The 19,458-nt window shown below is 39.1% G+C and overlaps 1 protein-coding gene across 8 annotated transcripts in view; it reads right to left on the bottom strand.

The window, feature by feature from the left end:
• Nucleotides 1-5,453: 5,453 nt before the first annotated feature.
• CRACR2A (calcium release activated channel regulator 2A) overlaps nucleotides 5,454-19,458 on the bottom strand; it is a 60,954-nt gene continuing 46,949 nt past the window's right edge. For 5 of the 8 annotated variants that reach the window (XM_056341226.1, XM_056341223.1, XM_056341225.1 and 2 more), the window contains 6 exons: nucleotides 17,905-18,109; nucleotides 15,465-15,546; nucleotides 13,719-13,833; nucleotides 11,928-12,029; nucleotides 6,786-6,862; nucleotides 5,454-5,881 (listed from right to left, as the gene is read on the bottom strand). In XM_056341226.1, coding sequence (XP_056197201.1) covers nucleotides 5,791-5,881; nucleotides 6,786-6,862; nucleotides 11,928-12,029; nucleotides 13,719-13,833; nucleotides 15,465-15,546; nucleotides 17,905-18,109 — 672 coding nt within the window. In that variant the 3' untranslated portion in view covers nucleotides 5,454-5,790. Of the gene's footprint in view, nucleotides 5,882-6,785; nucleotides 6,863-11,004; nucleotides 11,128-11,927; nucleotides 12,030-13,718; nucleotides 13,834-15,464; nucleotides 15,547-17,904; nucleotides 18,110-19,458 lie in introns of those variants that run through there. The other 3 variants (XM_056341230.1, XR_008822211.1, XM_056341231.1) reach the window with 3 other exon arrangements.

The following is a 19,458-nucleotide window of genomic DNA, read 5'->3' as shown; positions in this document are numbered from 1 at the left end:
TTGTAGAAACTATCAGGCTGGTTAAGCACAATCTCTCCTTTGTAATTCCATTCTGACTATTCCTGGTCACCACCTTGTCCTTCATCTGTCTGGAAATGGTTTCCAGGAGTAGTTGCTCCATCTCTTTCCCAGGAATTGTGCTAAGGCTTACTGCCCTGTAGTTGTCTGGACCCTCCTTGCCCTTCTACAAGACAGGACTGATACTTTGCTTTCTTGCAAAATTCCTGCACCACAGCGTGCTCTCATGGCACCCCTGGACGCTATGTTGCAGGTGCTGTAGCAGTCTTAGGCAGTTAGGCTTTAATGTTGGTATACAAAGCAGACACGCAGAATAGTTTGCTTGACTAAAAGATGATCTGGGTTTTTTCCATCTGCACCACAGAAATGTTGGTTGTAAGGAAACCTTGGAGGTTTCTAGTCCAACTTATTGCTCCAAGCAGAACTTTTCCCGATGCTATGTCATTTCACCGTGGCTTTGTGTAAAACCTGTCCTGAAAACTTCCAAGGGTGGAGATTTTATAAGCTATCAGCAGCTTTGATAAAACACACTCCCCTTCATGGCAGACCATGCCTTGCGTATTTAGCATTATATTTTGAGACCTGCCAGCAGGTAAGTTTTAATCGTTCGGTAGTTGCCTGTAATGCTGATTTTGTATGACTCCCCTGATCAACGGCACCCTGCAGAAGTCTAAGTATACTACATTTGCACAGCTACATCGTCTTCACAGCAATGACAAAAAGATACTTCAGCTACTGTTTTACACAAGCATAAGAATCATGTCAACGAGGAACAAATATTAAACAAAATTTCCACCATTTAATCATCTGTGTATATGTTCTCCACTTGCCTTGATGATGCCGTACAGCACACCCTGCACTGGGCATGGACATGGCAAAAGCAAGAGCTTCAGACGTCCTCTGTGAGTTTAGTCCTTCCTTGCACAACCTCCCCTGCGGCTTTTAATGACACCAATGCATTTCAACAAAGCATACGTGTAGAAAGTTTCACTCCTATGATTCATTTGTCTTCCTCTGCTAACAGACATGTCATTTAATGCCAATCAGTTTCTCTGTTAGAATAGTACTTAAAGAAGTCCTATCACTGATAAGCCGCATTAGTGATTTATGCCTTATTTTAAAGGGATGAGCAACAGCCTTACTACAGCTTCATAATATAAATCCATATAACACAGGGTTACTATGACAACTGATAAGCCTTAATAGTCTAGATTCAAAGGACCTTGATCGAAGCTGTCTTGCAGCGCAGTATAATGTAGTTCAGTCATTTGCACCTGTAACAACGGGGAGCAAGGTCATGCCGAAACAGACCAGCTACAGGGGACCCACACTGAGCTTTGCAGCCGAGTGCTGTATCTCTGAGCTATGCAATGGTAGTTTTGAGGTTTTTCAGCCCCTAGCAGAGGTATCCAAACTAGTGTTTGGCTGCAGCAACACTGAGCTCAGCACTGGCGCCCAAAGCCACCCGAGAAGCACGGGGAACAGTTCACATCCCATTCCGTTTATCTGCATTTAAAGCTGAAGGTACAAACAGATGAGACCATTAAACACCTCACTGCTACTGAAAATGGGCTGCCAACCCCTCGTAGACTTTTCTCACAGCTGTGATCTTAGCTGTGTTTTCCACCCATATCCTCCTACTAGCTCTGGTATTTGTCAGATTTTGCTGGGCTAGCTCAGCTTACTAAAGCAGTAGCAAACTTTTTTTTTTTCCTGAGATTCTGCCAAGGCAGTAACTTAAACTGGTTTACTGCCGAGTTCTAATAACTTCTAAAAGGTACAATGAAGGAGTAATAACTGGTGGGGATGGTGAGTTGCAAACCCACCCTGTACTCTGCCCCCTGAGCTATACAGATCCAGCGATATTCACATTCCTGATTCATAACCATGATTTGCTCTGCAAAGGCAAGACTTTAAGTTTAGTGCTACAGGAGCACTGAAGCCTGCAAACAGGCAGGCTGTGATTTTCCAAAGCTGATAATGCCCACTTTGCAACGTGGTCATTGAGAAGACAGCAAAAAAAAGCTGAAGCCAGACACAGCAGCAAAAAACCTGGTAAAGACCCTCTATTATATGCTCAGAGCAAAAGAACGCAAATCTCACAGCAGATGAGCTAAAGATGGCACAAAATAAAACGTGGAAACGTGGGGCACAACACAGCATGTCACAGAGGGATGACAGCTGCGGCTGCTGCTGTCCCTTTTTGCAAGTCCAGCCAAAATCCCAAGCTGAGTACATATTGCAGAGATGCAGATACACACACAATACTACCATCATCAGCTACACAGACACCCCAGGGAGCAGAATCTTCACTGCTCATCACCCACATACACGCACACAGCAGCTCCAGTAATATGAGGACCTGAGTAATACACAGAGCCACAGCACAATCTATTTGAATGCGCCCATTCCACTGGCTTCCCTACTCCCTGCTGTGATGAAAATCAGTCACTTCCAGTGAGCAAGCCCCTCTACATCTGGGTTCTGCTGGGAATGGGGAAAGACTGGCAATGGCTGTTGTGCTCCGGAGGAGCATGCTGCAGAAAAGGCACCTGAAGGAGACTGATGACCGCAGAAGCTGAATGGTTTTCCAGTACAGCTGAACTTGTTTGAAACACTGTCCTCTTCAGTGTTTGAAAAGAAAGAAGCAATGCTTATCCGACTCATCAGATGACCTTTAACTTCCCAGTACATTTGTAAGGAATTAGTGTCACTAGACACACTACTTCAGGTTAGTTAGTATGTACTTCTCCGTACTAATTCAGTATTAAAGTAATAGCAATGAACTTTTATTCCTGCCCTGTAAACATAACCTATTTCTTTTTCCCCTTGAGGTGTCTATTTTCATCATATAAAAATCAGATTATCTTTTACCAGCTTCATATTAAAAGAACTTTAGTTGTTTGAGGTGTAAACAGGTCAAAATGCACATCCTTGCTTTTTTTTCAGGAGTGTATGTGAGTGTTATTGCAATTCCTGACACTTCAATAATCAAAAAGACCCATTATTTCAGCAGCTGTGGATGAATTCAGGAAGTTGCTACTCATTTGCTTTATATTTCTGCTTTCTAAGAGATTTATTCAATAATGATCTCACATGGCAGAAAATTCTGCCAATACACAGATGTTGCAAACAAGCAGTCTGAAGCTGGGGGATTTTATCTGAGTTAATTTTCTACCAATCAACATAAATCTTTCATTGCCAATTCAGATACTGGGGAAAGAAAAAGAATGCAAACAATGAGACAAACGTATCAACGTACTTTTTTTTCCTCTCTCCTGCTCCCAAGTTTCAGTTTCCTTTAGCTTCACTGTGAGGTACACTGTCAGAACCCATCCAGTGAGCCAACAGGCAGCACAAGAATTTGAGGCAGTGTGCATTATGCTTTCTGCCACTCAAGTGGCCAACGCTTCCAGCTGTCCTGGGCACCGGGATTCCCGCTGTTCTGTTCCTTAGTTGTCCCTGCTCCAGCATGGGAACGACCACCGACTGCAGTTCTTCCAGGAGCAAACTTTCATCAACGTGGCCTGTTCCTCACACGTCCCTTGCAAGTGGTGTGTGTCCCCCCTTAACAGCTGCAGAATTACTCCTTACATATGTTATGTGGGGAGGTGCTGTACACTTCTCTGAGTAAGTTTATAGTGTGCAATGGTTTTTTTTCTACTGTTGCTTGGCTTGCATCTGGCCAGGCTGGAACCAGTTTTGTCTGACACACAGTAGCTCACGATGTCCCCCTTGCAGGTCACAACGGCAGCCCACTACTACTTACAGCTGTAACATACACCCATTCCAAAGGAGCTTTGCGTTACGTCCATGGAAATGGGCTTTGTAGTGTGTGTGATACCCAAAGATCTGTCAGTACTGGGTACCTGACCAGGCTGAGAAGATTAATTTTTCCCACCTTCTCCTACCAACTGATCATCCTCTCAGAGTTTACATGGGTGTGCACTACTTGTGAGGCAATTTATTCTATACAGGTTGGCATCAGAAGAAACCTGTTGTATAGTTCTTGGTGCTATATAAACACCTTTGATCACACCGAAATCCCAAGAGCACAACTAATTACCGATGAACTTTTCATCCCAAAATAGAGTTACTTACTGAACTAGTGCTTAACTTTCATCTTTAGTTTCAAACTGATTCATTATTCAAATGAAAAATAACTTTTCTGAAACATTTAGAAAATGGACTGAAAACATGTCTGTAAGTCTCATAATAAAAGTCTACAGTTTTGCTTGGTATTTTAATGAAATAATGCCATGGGTTCCACTTTCCCAACAAGCTCACCATCATGAATAATCACTCCTGTATGCTTACCACAACAGCTGGATGCAGTGAAGACAAATACCAACAAGAATAACTTGCTCTCGTGCTGTCTGGGTGACCCATTCTCAAATTCCTAATTTCATTTATATTCTACAAATGCTTCCAAAAGTAATTATGACACTTGGGTTTCTTATGATCCAGGGTGGGCTATGATTTTTCTGAAACAAGTCCCTATGGATTTGATTTCTCAAACACTGCATCTCAGTGCTATCAGGCCCTGATTAAACCAAAGGGAAATGCCTTGTGGCAGATGCTTTTGAAAAACCAGTCATGTATTTAGCTACATGAGGAGGATTTTTTTCTTAACATTGCTAAAGAGAGCAATATCTCATTGGATTTTTGTGAGATTTCTCACTCCTTAATTGCTTGAAAGTTTCTTAAGATCTTCCTCAAAATAAGATCTACTATTTCTGAAAATTCTGCCTCCAGCATCTGGCATGAAACCTTCTGGGACAGACCCGTGCAGACAAAGAGCTGTTCAGTTGACCATAATATGCTTTGTTCTACAACCAACGACACCAGCGAAATGAACTTCCCATGTAGGTACATGTATAGAGGTTTTACATGTATAGAGGTTTAAAGCAAGCTCTGCAACACAAAGCCGCTTCAAATACGGTGAAAAGTGCAGGCTGATTTGCTCCGAGTGCAATGCTAACGAGCCAGAGTAAAGCACTGCAGTACCACGACTTTACTGTTTCTGGATACTAAGCTAGATATTTGCGTAGCACCACCTCACCATGGAAACATACCAGCTTATTTGACAACAGCTCAGGGAAGCCTGCATGGTATCTCAGTGACCTGCCTAAACATACCTAACTCATCACATCTAAGTGCGAGGAAGGAGTTCTTACCAACAACCTATATGCAACAATACGTAGTATAAAGGAGTTGAAGGTACTTACGAAAATCTTCATAGTTCTTCAATCCTTTGTTCACGTATACTTCACACTAAGCTTTAAAATATCACCTTATACTTTGCAATTGCTGGTGTGTTACTTTTAACCAACCAGCCAGCTACCTATTTCAACTTTTAAAAAACTGTAACAGGAGTCAGCACGAAATCAGGATCTCAAGAGCATTGAAATAAACAGAAGTATTCAGAACATAGGTCATCCACACCAGTAAAAATTTACTGCAAATTTCAAGTAGTTTTCTTCATAAAAAATTATTTCTTATATTAAAAATATAGCAGCTTCTACAAGCCTGATCACAAAGCAGGATTCAGTGGTGTTAGGCATCAAACAGACTGTTACCGCCCCAAATACATTGACAATTAACTAAAGACAGTATTTGTAAAAGTGAAGATCAGAGCATACAAGGATTTTTAGTTTCACTTACACCTAGACTCAGAAATACATAGCAAAAATATTTGGAAGATAAAGCAAATCTGACGGTGCCATGTAGTGTCGTAGAAATGTATGACTTGTCTAAGCATGCCCCAGTATTTTATGGCCTGATACAGCAAGATTTTTTATTCGTATCAGATTGAAGTTTAATGGTTTTCTCTTTCACTTTATCTTCGTGTTCCTTTAAAATCCTGGGGGAAAGAAACAATATTTTTGAGAAAAAGTCAGGAATACTCATAAGAGATCAAACAAAAAACCCCCACATTTTCTCCAAGCCTATAAAATTATCCAGAGATCAATAGAAAATGACAGAATTTTGTGAACTAACAACCAAAAAAGTACAATTATGGTGGCTTCATCACAAAACTGCCTTTATCCATTCAGTTAGAAAAATGTAGTTGGTGCTGACTGTTAGCATTTATCATCTATTACAGAGACTCAAAATAGTGACTTTCATTTGTTATTTTTGAGGCTGGAGCAAAACAAAAACACATCTGGCTACCTAGACATTATCAATTACCTGACACATTCACAACATTTCACTAACTTCAGCAACGGTATTAAAGATTTATCAGTTCATTACCAGTGTTTTCACCTGGGTAAGCAGTTCCGAAGGGACAGATTTACTTGTATTTCTACCCCTAGCCTTTATATAACTTCAGAAATCCACCCCCCCTCTCTCCCAGCCCCCGGGGCAGACAGCAGAATTTGAGCTGCAATGAGCAGAGGGAAGACAGAAGCACATTCAGTGTTCTGCTGCAAGTACTCAGCAGCATCCATTTCCAAGCATATTTCTCCAAACCTCCAAGAACTTCCTGCAAGAACTATCAAAACATCCCAGGCCCTCAGCTTTCCTAGCAACAATTCAAGTGTTTCTGGATCTATACTGAGACGCACTAGCTCACGCAAGACCCTTTAGGAGCCTGAGAAACTGCTCGATTGGAGCAACAGGGTCAGGCTACAGACCAGTTTAAAGGGAACAGATATTTCATCACCCTAAGTTCCTACCAAACTGATTTAACAAACAGAATTCACTCTGTCGTCAGTGACAGGAAATTCAGGCACATGTAGAACTCATAGATTGTGTTTTCTTACCTAGCTAAGTGAAGAACAGACTTTTCGGTATTGTACCCAGAATATGCACTGCATTCATAGAAAATTAAACTGTAATCCTAGAATCAAACAGAAAGACCATTTCAATTCACTTTGCACAATATCTCACTCGAGCTTTAAAAAAGCAACACAGATATACTGAAATATGCAAATGAACAGAAATAGATCATCTTAGGAAAAATCATGATTTAATTCTAGAGCTAACAGTAAAGAGTAAAAAAAAAGCGAAGTCCAAGTGTGCCTCCCAAGCAACAACTATATGCATTTCTTAGCAGATGTTTCTTTTATACAGTAGCTTTTGCTGTAAGAGCTTGACTTCTTAAAAGGCTCAAGTGCAACTGAATGAAGTCTTGTGAACTTTCCTTGTGATGATGAGGCAATCAGTACATCACTGAGGACTTGACAAAGCAGGTGAAAATAACTCCAGTGACTTTTTTTTTAACCTTGGAAAGGTTCAGCAGCAGTGTTTCTGTATTCAACAGTTTGAGACCAAAGCTTTCCAGCAAATGACCAGTTAAAAACCTCAGCAAAAAAGAACAACAAATTAATTCTGTTTCATTTTTTGTACTTGTGAAATTTTCTGCACCTACTTTCAGTCAGCTTACACCTTGGTTTTGTAGCCCCTGGGAGCTTTGCAATTAAGAGCAATGGATAAATGATCAAGCCTTGGAGACATCCTTAAAACAACTGCTCTGAAGCTTTATGACAATAAATGCAAATATCAGAGATCATCTGCACAGAAGCCTGACCTGGCAGCCGTAATGGCAAGAGAAGTTTGAGAGTGAACAACAGATTCTTTCCAAAGTAGATGTCTGTCTAGTTTCACAAGATATTACACGGCAGCTCACCTACACTGTCTCTATCGTTATTACCATATGCCCTTTTAGCCATCCAGATTTCAACTTTCTATTCACTTTCCACTTTTCCATGTATCTTATTGCTGTTTACAACAGTATGTTAAAATTCAAATAAATAAGTCAGTAACTTAGGAAATTACAATCACCTGTCTGCATATTTTCATTTGTTTGCTGTTAACTGTGGTTACTGGATTTGTACTTACTTAACCACCCTTCATAAGACACTTACAATTCAGGTTTTGAAAGTTCCCATTAAATTAACCAGGTATTTTAGTTTGGGGGTTTGGGTTTGGTTTTGTTTGTTTGTTTGTTTGTTTTTCAATATACCATGCTTCCAAATTTGCAGTTTTTTAAAATTTGTATCATCTTCATGACATTTCAAAGACAAAAGGCAGGGAAAGGAAGTTTAATAAATATGGTAGTTTGTTTTAGCAGCTTTAAAAAAATGCTTCAATGTTATTAAATGTCAGGTTTGGATATATTGTCAATAGTTATATGGTTTGTTCTAATGTACATCAGGATTGAACCACTTGTAGTAATTTCTGGGTGGCCAGACAAGCACAGAAGAGCAGAGAAGGGAAGAAATTAGGCAAAGTTAGTGAGTGTTGGATGGGGATTTTCATTATTTATTTTTTTTAACAGTGTTCTGTATAATATTTACAAGAATGTAACCCTATGATTCTCTTGGCTTTCCTTAGGAAAGTTTTAAGATAAAGTTTGGCCAGCTTCCTAGCTATGCAAACACAAATCTGAGATAAAATTTATACTCCATTTTTCTACTCAGTTGGTCAGAACTCTAATAGAAAACCTACTGTGGTCAGTATCTAGCTACTTTATGTCAGCCAAGCAAAGAGTGATACTACTCCTACATCTTCACCACATAGAACAGAATTTCACTAGAGAAGTCTCTCAGTGATGACATCATTTATGTTGGCATGAATCTGAATTTTTCAACGAATTCCATGGGTAGGTTATTGGTGAAAGGTAACAATTTAAACTCAATTGATATTAATGGCCAATTTTTGTCAGTCTGGCAAACAGGTCCTTCTCTGGAGGGGGAGTCAGCCTGGAAATGCAAAGTGTTGTTCCTTGAATCAGGGAGGAAACCTTCACTGATACCATACACAACGAGAACACAGTAGAAAAAAGCAGGACACATAATTAATAAGCCAGGAAATGCCATTCATCTCCACCCAGGAACCAGTGATTTAACCTGGGAGACCAATGGCAATTACTTAATTTTAAAAACTTACATACAAATCAGCAGATGTCTAAAGAACAGGGAAGAAAATGAGTCATTACCAGAGGGAGCTGGGCAATTTCTGTCCTACAAAGTAGTATCACTCTGAGAAGATAGCTCCCTTATTAGCAGTATTTGAGTAACAATGGCACTGACAGGTTGATAAAGGAGATGTACTGACACACAGTAACAGTCCTCATCCCATGAAGCACACAGAGTCAAGGCAGACAAAGGCATTATTATCTTACTTTATAGCTGAGAAACAGAGAGAAGGATTTATTGACCCTTTTAATCCCATTCAGGAAGTCTCTGCAGGGCCAAAATAAATTCATGCTGAGCATGAGCATGCCTGAGCAGCACCTGTATCATAAGCCATTTTATTTAAATAATCAGCAGCGGTAACACTAATTCACTCAAATAGAACATTTTTCTATTTGTTCCTGGATAGTCATAATATGGTCTGAATACTCTGTATTGTTGTTGTGTTCATATGAACTCTTGATCAGAGGACCAAGCTAAGCTAAACAGAAATTTGTTAAACAGAGTTTTCCTTCTGGGTCCTCTTCTAAAAAAGTAAAATGGATTTGCCTTTTAAAATTATATACTATTTTTTCTTTCTCTCTCTCTTTTCTGTTATATTCCCAATAGCTCTATCCAGAGAGTTTTAGATATTTTCCATCAGGTCATCTTGTACTGCATGTGAACATTTTGATTTGTGTCTGCTGTTTCTTCCTGCAAAGTCAATATTGCAAAGTTCTCCTTACCATCCTCATGTTTACACTTTAACTCATCCAACTACAGATCACATTCATCATAGTCTTGCTGTTCCCTATGATGCCGTCCATCACCCTTGTTCTCTTTCTATTCCCCCTTTCCCAGGGTATCACACACACTGCAACTACCAGCCTTCTCCAATGACAAGGAATTGGAAGGACTCCCTTCAGGCTGCCATTCATTCTTCCTTTTAATAATGAACTGTGCTGCCTGCCTTGCAAAGAAGTTTGTGACACATGCATTATAATGGGAGCCCTTGGGTGTCTGACCGAATTTGTAGTACACCAACCTGTAAAATGTGGGACTGAAGCAAAGCAAAACTTAATACAGCTGGGCTGGAATCACAGAACCATTTAGGTTGGAAAAGAATGCTCTCTGGAAACGCATTCTTCTGACTATAGAAAAAACTAGGTAAAAATGATCCCATCCTGCGAGACTTTGAACAGTCCATAAAAACTGTTGGACTTCGGGGTCAATGGGCTAATCTGGTTCTTTGTCTGCACAAGACAGGTTCATGGTTGTTTTCACCAAATAGGGCTATACATATTTGTATCATCTTATCATCTAGTTCCATGTATTTTGGATCATTTGTGAATCATTAGTGGGATTATTCACAAAATAAGTAACTAAACTGCATTTACTAATAGAGACAGCGGTATGTGGTTTCACAGGAATTACATGGCTATTTAGCAAGAATTAATATTTCATTAAAATTCATGGTTGTTATTATTAGCTCGGCAAGCACATTGTTATAATTTAATTATATCTACGCTGCTTTTCAACTAATCCATTGTCATTAATCATTCCTTCCCTTAGCTACCTCAGGCAGCACATTCAAACATTCAAATGAGTCATTCAGATCCATTCATTTGATTATAACCATCTTTAATTTGACAACTTTCTTTGTTTTACTTATGCAAAACATTTTATTTTCTTGCATGACATGTTAGAATTAATGGCCTGGTGGGCTGCGAGTTCTATATATTAGAATGATTCATCTTTGTTTTAGTAGTACAATTTTTTAAAGAGCTAAATGACATGTAAGACACCTACTCTGTCCATTTAGCATTTATGCGTCATTTGTTTTTTCACAGAAGGATTCAATGTTACACTCGGGAGTCCCTCCTGGCTTCTGCCATCTCAAAACCATCTGCATTTCCACGCATACAAGAAAATAAAGCAGATTTCCTAAAGGGAGAACCTTTGAGGGTTGATGTTCAAGGCTGATATCCTCCCCTATAAAATCAAAATAATGGACACAAACCTGAATATGGAGGTATGCTTATAAAGGCTGTATGAATAATCAACATATGATAAAAAGAGATCTGACCCTAATTCTTTTAGTCAGAGAGAGGTTCCCAGCACCAGTCTTTCCTATAAAACAGGAACAATTCAGCTGCATTTCAAATTTTGAAAATATCCCTCTTGGTTACCAGCAAGCAGAGCTGTAAATCTGTTTTCAAAGGAGAAACAAGGACATATGTGAAATGCAGCACATTGTTTAATTTAGGTAAATTCCTATCAACTCAATTAATTTCCCCAAAATATTGGGATGACATTTCTAAATAAAAGAATATTGTGGAGGCACTGGTGTTCAAACTATATGCTTTGTATAGCACGATTCAAAAAAAAAAGATGATGGGCACGGTACAGAGGAATACAAACAAGTATCTGCTATCTGCAGTCTCGTAACGCTTAAATTATGGCCCATGGGTCACCAGTGCTCGGGTACATGCAGACTGCGAACTCTACTTATTTTATCTCCTTGATGGGAAATTACTAAAAGTAAACATGTTTTCTACTCCTACCATAGGAGTAACAGATGGTCTTCTGTGGTTTTACAGGAGGTAGGAGGGGGGGAAAGGTTCCCAAATTATCTCTCCGTTAAGAATCCCTCCACAGAGAAGAGAAAAAAAGAGAAAAAGAGAAGGGAGGAAAAAAATAGAGAGAAAGAGAGAACAAAGAAAAAGAGACAGAGGAGGGGAGAAAGAGAGGAGGGAGACAATGAGAGTGAATTCTTAAAGATTTTCTGCATCGCTCACATTTTGGTTTTTTAATCTACACAGTTTTATAACTACTAAAATTATCAGCACTTACATTACCAAGAGCTGAAACGATGAAAAGGTTCCTAATCCTAAAAAATACTTGTCTGATCAAAATCAACTGTGTTTCTATGAATTTAGACACACTGAGATTCCATTTTAAAATCTTCCCCTTCAAGTTTTGTAAGGGGTTCCCCTCCAAGTATAGTACCTTAGCAAGAAGCTCTCCCATTCCCATAGGGACCTCACGTTCTGTTTCATTATCAGTTTTATTACCCAACAAAAGCACAGGTACATTCTCCCCAGTTGCCTCCTGCAGAACAAAGAATAAATACCAACTGAGGCATTGTCTTTAAAAAAAAAAAATAAAAAAATCACAGATCAAGAGGATACAAAATAACAAATGTCACACTGCAACAAGATGTTTGAGACATCACACATGAGCCAGGTACGTGCCACTTTACTTACAAACATGTCAGGAATTAAAGATGGATAAAAGGCATAAAAATACAGAATGCTAGAGATCGCACTCATGTGGCACTTTTTAATAATAGCACAAAAATTCATTAGACTTTATACTAAAACGGGAGAGAGGCAACTACCACACTACACAGGCTCTGACATTACATGTTTATAGCCACTGCTTTTCTAATTACATTAACAGGAAAATAATGACATCTGGGTACAATTATGCCAAATAAATTACATAAAGTAGCGAAGAGATATACAGAATAGGCCCCCAAAAATACATAGAATATGCACGAATCAAAATTCATTCTGAAAATGATTAGAATTATCACAATGAGTACGTTGATAAGTGGGCTGAATGCTGCAGCAGTAAATGCACTCATCTGTAAGCCTTCAACCTAACAATAGTTTGTAGCATACAAAATTAGTTAGTAACGATGAGTCAACTATTACAGATTTTGACCATAATATTCGATTTTTCTGGATCAAAACCTGGAATTCTCTAGCATTTACAATCCTGAATTACAACAATCACTGATTTGTTAAGATCATATATTTAATAAAGGCCTTTTCTTACAAAATGCATGCTACTACTACTTCAGTAAAGCTACTCAGGTGAGGAATAACTGTTTGGAAATATTTGAATCAGTGAGTCCTAGATGAAATTCCTAAATTTCAACTTACAGTCACCCACTGCCCACTACAGAAAAGTGTACTATACTAGAACACATGCCCAATAAAACCAGACTAAATGATCTTCACGTACCAATTCGTCCCCTACTTTTTCAGCAACAATACTCTGCAATAGCGAACAAATAGGAAGTCATACTTTCTTCTCTCTAGCAACTCTGTCCTTTATAGCAGCAGCTGCAGGGGGCTTTTTTGTTTGTTTTTTGCCACAAGCAAATTCAGCTGCTTGCAGTCTCAACATGTTGTCTATGCACAACAGAGATATACCAAAAGAAAAAAAAGAGCATTTTTAATTAACTGAAGCCACTCGGTGGCATGGGCTATGATTTTGCTTTCATGTGGTTGAAAGGACAATCTCCAGGAAACTGAACTGTCTGTCATGAAACAGTTTTATGGCACTAATATAGATACTATACTTTTAAGTTTATGGCTTTTGTTCATAACAGTCAACTTCCTCTGAGCTAAATACTTGGTTGTCAAATTGCTAGTGATGATCAGTGATCATCAGACCATCATCACCGATCCAAAACACCTCCCAGTGCTAGTGGCAATCCAATGGGAGTCATCAGTCTTTATGAGAAATCAAAGGACTCCATCCTGGACTTCCCTACTACTCATTTTAAGTCCTTACAAGTCTAGAACTGTCATTATTTTCATAGACATGGAAATTATAAAAACAGCTTTACTGGTAACTGCGCAGACCAAAGTCATCAATAAAAATGTAATTGTGACAACACAAGAAACATGCTGCTCTCTGTGCTTTGCCCTGCTAATGCCTCTCCCGCCTCCAGAAAAAGATACAGAATAACGACACCAGTTTAGATTTCAAGTTATGTCATGTTACCTCGATGCTTATCAGCCACTGCTTGACAGCTGTGAATGTGTCTCTTGCTGTTATATCATACATCACAATGACACCATCGGCTTTTCTGAAAAACTGCTTGGTAATACTTCGGTACCTACAAGTAGAGAACCTGTTTATAGCTCTCTTCAACAGAAGTAGCAATCTGTCAATATAAGTAGAATTTTATAGTACCCCACTCCCCACAACTCCCCCTCCCCCCAAAGGAAGATGTTGCCATACAGTTTATTTTCATCATCTAGCCTTAGTAAGTGTTAAACCCCTGTTAATTTGGTTTACAAGGGTATTCTAAAATTCCATTTACTAGACAAAGAAGAAGCTGTCATACTGATATTCACTGCAGACCCTGTTGAAAGGTGAGGCTTATTATGAACGGTGGTAGGCAATCCCATTCTTCCTGAACCCTCAGACCCCTTTTCACATTCAGCAGAAGATTCATGGAGGATACTACTACCACAAATTACTGCAACAGCAAATCAACTTGGCAAAAAACTATTTTTCAAAAGAAAGTGTTTGGAAAACTTCTCTTTACCTTCTTCAATTGATTCTAGACTAGTCTGGATAATTAGCTGTGGATCTCACATTCTCCCATCCTCTTTTAAGCTTGGAGCAGAAATTTTCCCTCAGAAAGTGCTCTGCCTAGGTAGCTAGATTTCTGTTTGGGGCTGTTTACCCAAGCTTCTTGTAGAAAATGTTGATCATCATTATAATCCTTGCTTTTAGTAATAGAAAACTACACCACAGGTGAGGAGATAGGGAAGGAAGTTACCACTGAAAACTTAGAAAAAAACTCATGAGTTCAACTGCAATGGAATTGTTTTGGTGAAAAAAGCCCTTTTTAAAATATTAAGGCATTTTCTATTCTAGGTACATTTTAACATCAGCCTTCCTCCTAAAGAAATTGTGTGATACTAAACTTTTAAGAGCTTAATAAGAATCTCTTTTGCAGATTGGCAGTTTTTCAATGGAAACTTAGCACCAAATCAGCACATTATAGCTGCCAGGGAAGGATCTAAACTGTGAATTCACTGGCTCTATAAGGAATACTCCTATATTTGTTCCTCTCCCAAGAAGCAGGATTAGGTCCCATGCCTACTAAACAGATGATTCAAAGCAAAATCTTACAATGTGTGCTGGTTTTGGCTGGGATAGAGTTAAATTCAATCATACCAGCTTGTATGGGGCTATGTTTTGGATCTGTGATGAAAACAGTGATAGTAACACACCGTTTCAGTTACTGCTCAACAGTGTTTACACAGTGTCAAGGCCATTTCTGCTTCTCAGACTGCCCCACCAGTCAAATGGGAGGGGAACACACCTGGGACAGCTGACCCCAACTGACCAAATGGATATTCCACCCCGTACGACACTGTGCTCAGCAATAAAAGTGAGGCAGGGAAGGAGGATGTTGGCTGAGGCTGCTGGCTGAGGCTGCAGCTGCTCAGGGGATGGCTGGGCATTGATGGGTTGGTATTAAGTGGTGGTACATAACTGCGCTTTTTTGCATGACTTTTTTTTCTTGGGCTTGTTTCTTTTCCTTTTTTTTTTTTTTTTTTTTTAACTGGTGGTGGTTTTGGGTTTTTGTTTTAATTATTAAACTGTCTTTATTTCAACCAATACGTTTTCTCACTTTCAGCCTTCTGATTTTCCAGTGGGATGGGGGAGTAAGCGAGCAGTTGTGTGGCGCTCAGCTAACTACCAGGGTTAAACCACAACAATGTTTCTCACCGTTCCTGGCCAGCAGTGTCCCACAGTTGCAGGGCTACCTGGGTATTATCTACTCTGACGGTTTTCACACTGTAATCCACACCTACAACAGAAACACAAGGTAGGTTGGCTCTTTATACGCTCAGTTTGATTTTTGAAAACCTGATCCAGCAAACAGCAACAATTCCAGAAAGGTAACGAGATAGGTACTACATTATGTCTATCAGAGAATGGTAAGAGCTTTTATTTGCCAGAAGTTCTTCAGCGATAAAATACTGAACATTAACAGAGTAGTTTGTTTTTTAAAAGCTGTACGATAAGTAACTTTCCAAATGAGGGTACATGAGCCAAGGGTCTATTTGACAGCCCACAGCAGTCTAAGCCATTTAGCTTGGAGTTCATGCCGTATAACCCATTGTCTAGGCTGAGCTAGCCACATAGGCACCTTCTACAGTCAGTGGAAAAACACAAGGCAGCACACTAAGGGGACAGTGGGACCTAGGACAAATGCTGAAGATAGATGGACTGAATACACGGAGAACCTCCTCCCCTCTTCAGAATATGAAAGACAAGCTGAATCAGAATTAGATTAGTCACCTAATTATTATGTAGCTAAATGGAAGTGAGAAAAAAAATAATTTATCTAAACTTTTAAATTAATCCTCTCCCAATTCCCCTAACCTGCGATGATGTAAGTATCTTCTGGCTATTTGTAACAATAATTAGAGTCTTAAATATTAATCATTCACTGCCTCTTCCTAATTACAACCTGCACTTTCTTATATCATGCTATACTGTAGAATCACAGAATAATTAGGTTGGAAGGGATCTCAGTATCATCAACAGTATCTTTGGGGCCATTTTCCACATCAATGGGATTTTTACCTCTGGCATTAATGAAGCAGCATCCAAGCCCACACTCCTTCAATGGGCAATTAAGAAATCTGGGTGGGGAATATATCTATTGCTTATATATCAAGGGAAGAAATTTGAGCTACTCTACAGAAATTAAATGAGAATAATCTTCTCCAGGTTGTTCACTTGACTTTTCAACTGTCTGTATCTTGCCAGCCATAGTCTACACCTGTGAAAATCATTGATGTGAACACTAAATCAAAGCTATGACAAATACTTTCTTGCCATTGTGTTTGCAAGAACGCCGGAAGACCAGCCAAAAGATAAAGAGGCGAGACACATTCCTGTGCTTTTCCTCTGGAAGCTCCAGGCAACTGCACACGCTGTGTAAGACCCCAGAGTCAAGAGAAGCCTATCAGCCATTGACAGGACAACAATGATAGGTTGTAGCACCAGACTCTTAAAAGTAGACAATTGCATAGGTGTCTAAGTTCCCATTACAGTTAATGAAAATCTAGTCAATGAAGAACTAAGGTTCTAGGAAATTATTAAGCTCACCCTGAAGTAGGCATCAAGGGTCAGATTAATTGGTCCATAGGCTCCTCTGACTGGACTGATTTGGAGAAGATCGTGGGGTAGAATTCAACTGTTTGCTCACAGACACCTAGTGCTATCTGAGATACTATTTGGTACTCAAGTGCCTGTTTCACCCTGGCAGGACACCCAGGAGACTTGCTCTCTCCCAGAGCAGAGCTGAAGACCACCTTACAGTGCCAGCCTTAATTTAAATCCCTGTGCTAAGATCTTAGATCTTTCTGACTGATATGAGCTTAGACTCTCAACATACCAGTAGAAATTTAAACTCAGGTGTCTTTACCCTCCAAGTCAAGGTACCTACAGCTTACATGAATGTCACAAATGTAAGACAAGTCCATTAATTTAAATACCTTTTATTGTGAACAAGTTTTATTTCATATATGCTGCAGAATAAGTAAGGCCTAAATACACGCTAAGTATAATGAAGTTGGTCATTTACAGTAACTCAGAGGCACTGCAATAACCTATATTTTAAGTTTTGTACCTTGATTATGTGTCTGACTTCTGAAAGCTTGGTTTACAGTATCAGGCAATGTAAGTACAATGTAGGCTTTGAAATGTTTGGCTTTCAAAACACTAGTTCAACGTTTTTCTTTGGTGCTTAGTATAATGCTAAATCTTCAAATGTAAGTCAGATGCTCTACTTTCTCTTTAAAACAAAACCAGATTACTTAGAGGGATAGAGATGGGATACAGAGGTGGGAAGGTTAGTACAGCACAGTCCAGAGGATAATATATCAGTTTCAGAAAATGAGATCTATGAGGAAATTCTAGCTTCACTGAAATCAACAGGATTTTTCTGATTTATTTCAGTGCTGCCAGGATTTCAGTACAGAACCTATCCTGAAACCCCTCCATCAATTATCTGCTTCCCAGTTTAGGAGAACTCACTTTGCATGTCTACTTATGCAACATCTGTTTTATAACACAGGGCCTGATCTCAGTAGAAGCTGCTAAGTAATTTTGGAACAATAATAATAATAATCATCATCATGTTTCTTAAACTTACCTACAGTAGCAGCTGTGCCTGGGAAAAAACGATCTTCACAAAATCGCCTTAAGAATGAAGTCTTTCCAACACTCGAATTGCCCACAAAAATAATCTTGAATAAGCGGTCTGGGACAGAGTTTATTCCCTCTTCCTTCAAGTAAGAGCAAACATTAGTATCCAACTGTCCTATTGTCTCTCCAATTTGCCTTTTCTTGAAGGCTAACTGAGACAAGAGAAAGAAGAAATTTTATCCTGCCGTGTTTCTCCATTACTCATAAAGCAACATTCTGTTTCTTAAAATAACTCGGTATTTCAGATATTGTCATGCATCTTTCCACATCATTTGAAGTGATTTAGACTGAGAACTGGAAGTATACTGAATATGAACCATGATGTGACACTGCATTGAAAAATACATGGAATTGCCAAAACAAAACAGTTTATGTTCATAAACAGTTTATGTTCATCCCTGCAAATCAAAACTCATGAAACTCCCACCATTAGTTTGTTGGTGGAGATTGTGAGGAGGGACAGGAAAGGAGGGCAGGGGAGGGAAGACAAGACCCATTTGAGGTACAGAATTTCCCAGACTGCTGACTTCAAGAAGCTGAACTCACTGCCCAACAGTCCTTTGAATGAGACACTGAAGTCTGGCCTTGCAAATGTTTTCTACAACTATACTGAAATCTTACAGAAAGAAGCAGAAACAATACAAAGCTGTACTTGATGGGGAACAAGAATAAATACAAACTGCTGTCTTCCTTAGTATGAAAAAAAGAAAATAAATTATTCACTGCTGTAAATTTTAGGGACAAAAAAATACATGCATTTCTCATGAGCTGGGCTAATAACCCATTACAATTATACAGAAATGTCTTATCTCATTGTTCACTTATCCTTTTCTATTAAAATCCCAAACTCCACTGCAACTATAGGTTGCTAGTAATACACATACACCTATATAAAGCACATTATCAGTTCTGATGAAAAACATTCCCATTTTATTAGTCTCTATGCTCTGGGAAATCAAACAGGTTAGCGTACAATCATAAGCTTGGTACCATTTTCACAATGCTTCTGAGAACAATAACTACATATATATGGACTAACATGACCTGAAATACCTTGTCCCTGGCGGTCATACACACCCCTCTGTAGCACTAAGACTCAAAGACACCTGAGGCCTTCAGCTCAACTCCCAACATAATAGGCAGTTATTTTTCCTTGAGATGTATCAAGTCAACTTCTGAAAATAACCTTAATCAAACTTCATTCATTTGAACACTATACTAAGGGATGAGCTACTTCTGTCTGGTTCAACAAAGCGCTGATGGAAAAATGGAATAGCAGTGGGATGTAAATTTACTTTAGTTTACAACGCAGTCTGAAAAAGTCTTCCCTAGATGTGTCTTTCAAGTGGCCTTCATATAAACAGTAGCCAGGTCAAGTAATACACCTAGCTTTTGTGCAATTTAACACACATGTGGAAGATGGCAGATATAGTCATAGTGGTTCATATTCCATACTGAAAGAACCGAGGGGAGAGGAACTGCATCTCAGGCAAAGGTTTTG

This window comes from Falco biarmicus, chromosome 5 (genome assembly GCF_023638135.1).
Source record: "Falco biarmicus isolate bFalBia1 chromosome 5, bFalBia1.pri, whole genome shotgun sequence".
NCBI classification, from domain to species: Eukaryota; Metazoa; Chordata; class Aves; order Falconiformes; family Falconidae; genus Falco; species Falco biarmicus.
Note: the sequence above shows the minus strand (reverse complement) of the source record. Positions and strands in the feature narration are given on the sequence as shown.